The following is an 8,477-nucleotide window of genomic DNA, read 5'->3' on the forward strand; positions in this document are numbered from 1 at the left end:
GAAGGCACAATTACTATAGGGAGTTTTAATCAAAATAATGAGAGAGCAAGTCACTGTAAGTCCAGATTTTATTTTATTTGATTCAAGCTCATAATTTTTCCTGTTTGATTTTTTTCATGATGTGTCATTATTTTGACTTACCATGAATGTGTACCTCATTGTATTTTATTATTTAATTTTTTTCCTGGCATAAGGTGGATTCCAGACAACCGTAAACCAAAAATAACATGTAATAGCCATAGGATATTTTTAAAATATATTTTGCCTGGTTGCTTCTTCACAGTTTTATTGTAGATATTTTATATTTCATTGTTAATTTTTCTATTCATATTTAATCTAATCTGCAGTACTTGCTTGTTTTGTCTTTGTTTATATTTCTTTTGTTCAAACTATGTTTATCGTTATGCACCAAAACACCAAAAAAAAAAAAAAAAAAAAAAAAATCCTTGTATGTTGAAAACCTACTTGGCAATGAACCAGCTTCTGATTCTGATTGATTATTTCATTTTTAGTTTAGGTTACAGTTTGTGGCGAATCTGCCGATAAGTCGCCAAGTGCCTCCGGCGCGTAGCGAAAGTGCTCGTCGGGACCGGAAGCAGCATTTACTTATGTTCAGCGATTTCATCATTCTCCTCTTCTCGCATTACGGCGGTCCATGCTTCTTCGTAGCGCAGCATCAGCACTGCTGAGGACCAGCACTGAGATTTCCTCCTTCTGTCCGGTGGCCACGGTCCGGTTTGTTCGGCAGTCGCTCCGCTATCCGCCCCAAAACAGGCCGTTTTCAGCGTCGGTCTGCTTGTGTAAGAAGAAGAAGAAAAGCCTGTGGCTGCAGCTGGCGGAAGTACAAACCATGGACGGCAACATTGAGGAGATTCTCGCCCCTCTGAGGCTCGCAGTCAAAGAACAGGTAAAGCTCACTTATCTTACACTCTCAACTGATAACTAAGTTTGTTTTCTTAGGATTAGATATACTTTTATTGCCTCAGACTCAGTCACATTCAGCCGGGTAGCTTGCCCAGGCTAACCGGCTAACAGACCGGCTGCTTGTAAAGCTGTCAATGAATGAGGAGAGCCATTTTTTTTTTTTTTTTTTTTTTTGGCTAGTTAAGCGCTAACGCTAGCTGACAGTCATGTCTGCGCCCTTTGCCACGTTTCAGTGTTGCAGACATTTGTGAGCAGGGTGGGGTTAAGAAAGGAGGTCAAGTAAATGCTGCTACAAAAAAAAAATCCAACAGTTGGCTAATGGATTTGTTAAATATGCCCAGACTTGAGTCGAGTAGTTGGAACTGGCTCAGGGATTTTCTGTGTGGAAATCTCAAGCCACCTCTCTGTGTTAGGGGGACCTGGTTCGCCAAATGAAACAGGACGGTGCCCCTGATGTGGATGTCACCAGAGCTGTGGCTGAACTGAAAGCGAGGAAGAGAGCTCTGGAGGCCAAGGTGAGTCATTAAAATCCAGTTCGACCGCAAATGTGATGCACTTCATTAAATCTGAATGCAGTCTTATTAGTGAATCAAAATTTTTCCACATTCTCTGCCAGCTCTTGCATCGTTTATTGGAGAATAACAGACATGTGAAATATGATCTGCAATTGTGTTTATTCACCACAAAATAATGATTTTGATGAGTTTACCCACACCTTTGTTCACATGTTCACATACACAGTGCTGGCTCAAGACATAATGATAGATTCAACTAGAGGGTGGGTTCGATTCAGACATTATGAATATGCCATCAAACATGGAATCTATTCCTAAATTATATGTAATAAAATGTAAGATAAAACATCCACATACTAGCATGTGTGACTTATTTTTTAAAAAAAAATAATATTTATCGCATGAATTTCTATACTCTTTCCAAAACTAGCACGGCTCAGAGATTACAAGTATATAATAGCAAAATTGTCATAAAACATAATTTTCATTGCAGGAGCTGGCATTACAACCCAAAGATGACATCGTTGACAGAACCAAGATGGAGGATACCCTCAAGAGGCGATTCTTCTACGACCAGGCCTTTGCCATCTATGGAGGTAAGATAAGGACAGCTAACAGTGGGAATTAAGGTTTCGGTTGTTCCGATATGACAGCACACATAGTCTTTAGGCATTTTGTTACCATGTAGTAATTCCTCTTAGGTGTGAGCGGCCTGTATGACTTCGGCCCTGTGGGCTGTGCCCTGAAGAACAACATCCTGCAGGCCTGGAGGCAGCACTTCATCCAGGAGGAGCAGATCCTGGAGATCGACTGCACCATGCTGACCCCTGAGCCTGTCCTCAAGTACGTGCACGTAAATGCTTTCTGTCTGCCGATACAAATGTGTTTTTGACACCATAAAATGTGCAGGAATTAAATCCAATGTAATTTCCTTTTATATCACATCTTCCATAGGTATTAAACAGTTTTTGATTATTGTTTACATATGAAGAAAGTGCCTGGTGGTTCCTAGAGTCAGCTCCAAAGTGCTGAACTGTAGGTTTTTATTAACAGGCGCATATTGATTCTGCAGTTTTATGCATGGAAGCTGTCACATTAGCAGCCTTCCATAGCCCGGCTGTAGATACATTTATGAATAGAATCAAATATTGCCACCTTTTTATTATGCTGCGTCTGATTCCTTGTTTGTGGTTTTATATTTTACCAGGACGTCAGGGCATGTGGACAAGTTCGCTGACTACATGGTGAAAGATGTCAAGAATGGTGAATGCTTCAGGGCTGACCACCTCCTCAAAGGTAAGCCTTTTGTACATCTGTTTGTAGAGACTCAGCTTCCACTTCTGTGTAAGCTAAAGATTAGTCATCCTAACAGCTCCTGCAGCGGAGGTCTTTGAAAGTTTTTCATCTGTATTATTCATGGGATTCTGCAGTGGGAGGCATGGACACAGTCCAAACTTGCACTGTCTGTGGCTGCTGCTGGTTGGCTAGTTTCTGAGTATCACTGTTGTGCCCGAGGGAGAATGGAAGTGACTGGACCAGCAGAAATCACACAGGGCTTTCATAGCAATACAAGCTGGTAGAATCAGAGGCTGGAGCTGTGCCAAAAAGCTGGTGCGAAAAATTCAGATATAGGGAGAACATGTCAGTCCCTGAAAGACTTCATGACAAATTGGCCCAAATGCCGAAACAAAGCATATTATGAAACTTGATAATGTTATGTAACACCTGAGATGTGTCAAGTGACATCTTGGCATTACAGACTGAGTCTATAAAGATGTACATTTCATCCTGCTGATTTGTTTTGAGCGAATACTCACACTTTTGGCAAAGGAACCAGTAACTTTAATGTTTTGCACTGTGAAGTATCATCAAGGCTGTTTGTGAAAGTATTGTTTTCATGTTTGTGTCTTACAGCCCATCTCCAGAAGCTGATGTCTGATAAGAAGTGTGCAGCAGAGAAGAAGGCTGAGATGGAGGAAGTCATCACTCAGGTCAGTGGAAACTGAGTGAAAATGCTTTTTTTCAGGGGTCATGTGGAAAAGCTGTTGCCAACAAAGCTATAGATGGTTCACTGTACTGTTTTTTTTCTGACATATATTTCAGATGGATAACTACACCCAGCAAGAACTGACTGATCTGTTTGTGAAATACAACGTCAAGTCACCCACCACAGGAAATGACCTCACACCTCCTATTTCCTTCAACCTGATGTTTCAGACGTCCATTGGACCAGGGGGGAATATGCCAGGGTAAGATGCAACATAAAAATGTTTTTAAATGTTCTCAAATCTGCAACATTGTTGAGTTATTCTAACGTATATTTTGATGTGCAGCTATCTGAGGCCTGAAACAGCTCAGGGAATCTTCCTCAACTTCAAGCGTCTTTTGGAGTTTAACCAGGGAAAACTGCCCTTTGCCGCTGCTCAGATCGGAAACTCCTTCAGGAACGAAATCTCTCCTCGCTCTGGACTCATCCGAGTTAGGTGAGCGGTACTCTGGCTCAACCATCATTTGTCTCTGTACTTGAAGAGAAATGATTCAAGAGATTAAATAGGAATGTAACCACTCTACATTTCCACACAGAGAGTTCACCATGGCTGAGATTGAGCACTTTGTGGATCCCATTGAGAAGGTCCACCCTAAATTCTCCAGTGTAGCTGATCTGGACATAATTTTATACTCCTCCAAGGCCCAGACCAGTGGACAGTCTGCACATATCATGAGGCTGGGAGATGCTGTGGAGCAGGTAGGAACCACTACACGAACACTGATATTTGGACTAAGTACATTTAAACTATAGATCAATATTGGTGGTTTCAGATTTAAATTTAATTAATGAATAACATCTCAAGTAATATTGCTATGGAACCAAGCTTACAGAGAGACTCACTCACTCAGTAAAACAAGCTCAGAAACTGAGTCACTGAATGTGATTTGTCAAACTGCCGTTTCCAAGGTCAAAATTATTACTTTCTTTTTTTCCTTACCTCCTGTCTCATGCAGGGAGTGATCAATAACTCCGTCCTGGGATATTTCATTGGGAGGATCTACCTCTACCTTACTAAAGTTGGTATCGCCAAAGACAAGCTGCGTTTCCGACAGCACATGGACAACGAGATGGCTCACTATGCCTGTGACTGCTGGGACGCCGAAGCCAAAACCTCTTATGTATGTTCCATTGTACTTTTTCTCTTATGTCTTTTCAGGAAGTCCACATACTGTTACTCAGAGTGATGTTCTGTCCCTTGCAGGGCTGGATCGAGATTGTGGGGTGTGCTGACCGGTCTTGCTATGATCTGAAATGCCATGCAAGAGCCACAAAGGTCCCTCTGGTTGCTGAGAAGCCTCTTAAAGAACCCATATCCTTAAATTGTTGTATTTAATGCTGCAAAACAAAAAAGCGTCTGATCCATCAAATGTGGAACAAATTCTAAGTTCTTCAGTCATTCTCCTTAATTTCTCCACACAAAGTTGTAAATGTCGTCCAGTTTGAGCCCAACAAAGGAGCCATTGGAAAAGCGTATAAGAAGGATGCCAAGATAGCCATGGAGTATCTGTCTGTGTGTGACGAATGCTTCATTACAGAGCAGGAGCAGCTGCTTAATGAGAATGGGTGAGTGCTGTCAATGGCAGGCAGTCATATGGTGCAAAATGGGCACCTGGTGAAACATTGTGGTTTTGTAATTTCTAAATAGGTCACCGTCTTTGTTTTTACTCCACAGAGAGTTCACCATCGAGACAGAAGGCAAGACGTTCAAACTCACAAAGGACATGGTCAGTGTGAAGCGTTTCCAGAAGACTCTGCACGGTGAGATTCGCTAATTAAAGATGGGAGGTAGATTATGTTGGGGAAACTGAGTGTGACAACTTCTGCAACGTACAGCCTCTTTCTGTCCTTCTTGTCCACAGTGGAAGAAGTTGTTCCAAATGTAATCGAGCCCTCCTTTGGCATTGGTAGGATCATGTACACCATCTTTGAGCACACATTCCACGTCAGAGAAGGTGACGAACAAAGAACGGTGAGCAGATCATTTTGATGACCATTGTACACTGGGAGTGGGTGATATGATTTATGTAATGATGTTGACATTACTGTCCCTGCTAGCCTCGCTGAATTTGCTGTTACTTATAGTACTGCTATGCTCCTGTACTCTTACTGTTTATCTGTTTATGTTCTTATCCATTCACATAACAGCATTTCCTGTTCTGCTCGTTATAGTGACTATAACTATTATTACAGATTTTGGATTTAGAGACTAATTTAACACGTCTGTGCATGTTGAAAATGTGCAGCTGCTTCACAGTAAAAGCCTTACTGTGCTGTCGAGGATTACTGTACCAATTTTACAGTATTTAATGCAGTTTTAATGGCACTCTATGTAAGAACTGTTAAAGAGCTTGTTTTCCTCATTACATCAATGTGAAAGCTCTTTATGAACAAACAGAATACATAAATGTTTTTATTATCTGAATAAATTTAGACTTAAGTCAGGTGGTAGGTTCAGCTTTAAGGAACATGGAGTTGATACATTATTAGAATCTGAGTCTAACATCTGCTTTGTGTTTACTGTGCATTAATGACCTTGAAGATAACAGAGGTTACTTGTGGCTGCTAACTTTGACAATATTACTCAAACTGAAATAGTTCACAACTTGCACATACTCTTCAATGACTCAAACCATACAGAGTAGATGAAAGCTGTTTAGAAATAATGCTGAGTATTGATAAAAACTTGGCCCAATCAACCACTGCTTTTGTACACTGTTGTATTTTGCATGTTCTATGTAATGACCATTTGTTTTCTTTTGGACAGTTCTTTAGCTTCCCTGCTACTGTAGCTCCATACAAATGTTCCGTCCTGCCTCTGAGTCAAAACCAGGAATTCGTGCCCTTCGTCAAGGAATTATGTAAGTACCCACATAATGATATTGTATGTGTTCCATTTTTGTCTCAAGAGGAGAAATGGTATGTTCTACAGCCCTGGTTAACTTTTATTTTTCTCCTTCTCCCCCGTAGCTGAGGCCATGACTAAGAATGGTGTGTCTCACAAGGTGGACGACTCCTCAGGATCCATCGGGAGGCGCTACGCCAGGACTGATGAAATTGGAGTGGCGTTTGGCATCACCATCGACTTTGACACCGTGAACAAAACGCCACACACAGCCACGCTGAGAGACCGAGACTCAATGAGGCAGATCAGGGCCGAGGTACAACAGCAGTTCCCTTGATTATTTTTTATTTTTATATATATGTGTGGGTGTGTGTGTGTAAAATGTATTTATTTTGCTTTTAGGTTCAATTAATACTACTACTAATCAGATGCAGCTAATTCATCATTCCCTTGTACCACTTCACTATAGACTGTTTTTCAAATTTATATGTATAAAGACTGTTTATAATAACAAGACAAGCTCAAATAATTTAGGGACAAAGTGAATGTAGCAAGGGTTTACTGTGTGTGCACATGTTGTTTTTTTTTTTTTTTTTTTTTTAGTATATGTGGCAAGCCCTCCGCGGGATGCCACAAACACAGGTTGAGTGTAAAGGTCAAGGGGGATACTGGGTGGAATGAGACTGAGCTGAACACAGTGTGTTCACAGGAGGCATTTTAGCTGATTAGACAGTGTAACTTGTGTAACTACAGTGAGTGTGTATTGGGGTCTGAGTGCTGTCAAAACATGAGTCACTAAACAGTTGAACTGCAGATGCTGGTTTGCTGCTTTCACTATGAATCCCTTGTAGAAAGGTGCAAAGGGCTACACACTCCAGGTGGCATAATGACATCACTTTAAGGCGTGTCACTGTGTCGTGTCTCGGCGTCAGTGCATGTCAGCACTCCAGAAAAGTGGCAACTGCCAGTCTTGACATTGCGGCTACTGTACAGTCACTTTTTTCTGTCTGTGTAATGCATCAGATTTGTGCCACGGGTGTCAAATGAAAAGGAATTGAACAATGCAGTCAGTGTGTTTATACATAGCCATCAAAATGGCACTATTCTTTTGAATAATGAATAGCAGTCCTTGGTGAATAGCTTGACAGTGATTTTCATTACACACACCATTCAACAGAATCAAGTAAACACCCTGCTCTCTCCTCAGGTCAGCGAGTTGCCTGTGATTGTTCGGGATTTGGCCAACGGTACATTGACCTGGGCAGAAGTGGAGAACAAGTACCCCATCTTTGAAGGACAAGAGACCAGCAAGAAGGACACAGTTGAAGAGTAAAACTCACTCATCTGCCAGCCACTCCGTGAAAATCCACAGACTTGTTGCGTATGCATCACAAGGAAAGAAAATATTGCAACTGTATTGTAATAAGCTATAGTGGTGCACCGAGCCCTCCTTGTGTTCTCCACCACTGCAATCACTAAAAATGTCATGTATTCATCATATCTAACAGTTGTGGAAAAGCTTGCACAGGACTGTTGTTTCTTTTGATGAGCAACATTTCATCCATGTATGACCATGTTGATGTTTTAAAAGGGAGAAAATGTAATCAGGTTGTTTTGAGTCGTCAGTGGAAGGAGGCTTCCACCATTCCAGGTTTCAGGCAGATTGGATCGAGATATTTAACAGTTTCAATAAAAACAGCCAGCACTTACTGGACACGGGCATACAACTGTAATGTTTTCTATCAAGTTGTGAAAAGGTGGCAGACAGAGCGAAGTACAGCCACTAATGTCCAGTGGTCCCTGCCACACCCCTGCTCCACCACCACCAGCAAAATAAAATGGGACGAAGAGCTTCAAAACATGTCATGACAGAATAACTGTTAGTGTTTATGGGGATACTGGGGTCAAAGCCTCAGCTGTTAATTGATAGGTCTGGAAAATGTATGCTGCTTTATGATTCAGACCAAGATGGTCCTTTACTAGTCTTTATTGGGAAAATTTAGTCTGTCAAAGAAGCAAAGTGAACAGTACAAGAAAGAAAAGCTGCACAATGTCAGTAACGATACTTAAAAAGACAAATAATAGATGATAATTATCAAATATAACCTCCTTAAATGTCCAGATGAACCTAAGTAGAACCAAAATA

General features: G+C 41.2%; 1 protein-coding gene and 1 non-coding gene across 2 annotated transcripts; both read left to right on the top strand.

Annotated features, from left to right (window-relative positions):
• Positions 1-614: 614 nt before the first annotated feature.
• Positions 615-8,045, top strand: LOC139625281 (glycine--tRNA ligase-like). The gene is made up of 17 exons (XM_071485127.1): positions 615-907; positions 1,338-1,439; positions 1,933-2,035; positions 2,141-2,282; positions 2,647-2,735; positions 3,354-3,430; positions 3,543-3,688; positions 3,773-3,922; positions 4,023-4,185; positions 4,443-4,607; positions 4,691-4,798; positions 4,907-5,052; positions 5,162-5,247; positions 5,349-5,458; positions 6,254-6,347; positions 6,457-6,647; positions 7,539-8,045. The coding sequence occupies exons 1-17, from the start codon at positions 656-658 to the stop codon at positions 7,662-7,664; spliced, it is 2,250 nt and encodes a 749-aa protein (XP_071341228.1). The 5' UTR covers positions 615-655; the 3' UTR covers positions 7,665-8,045.
• Positions 2,436-2,570, top strand: LOC139625757 (small nucleolar RNA SNORA84). The gene has a single exon (XR_011692012.1). It is a non-coding gene; the product is annotated as a small nucleolar RNA SNORA84 (small nucleolar RNA).
• Positions 8,046-8,477: the final 432 nt, after the last annotated feature.

This window comes from Trachinotus anak, unplaced genomic scaffold, assembly GCF_046630095.1.
Source record: "Trachinotus anak isolate AG129_WGS33_773 ecotype Australia unplaced genomic scaffold, CSIRO_AGI_Tana_v1 ptg000009l, whole genome shotgun sequence".
Lineage (NCBI taxonomy): Eukaryota > Metazoa > Chordata > Actinopteri > Carangiformes > Carangidae > Trachinotus > Trachinotus anak.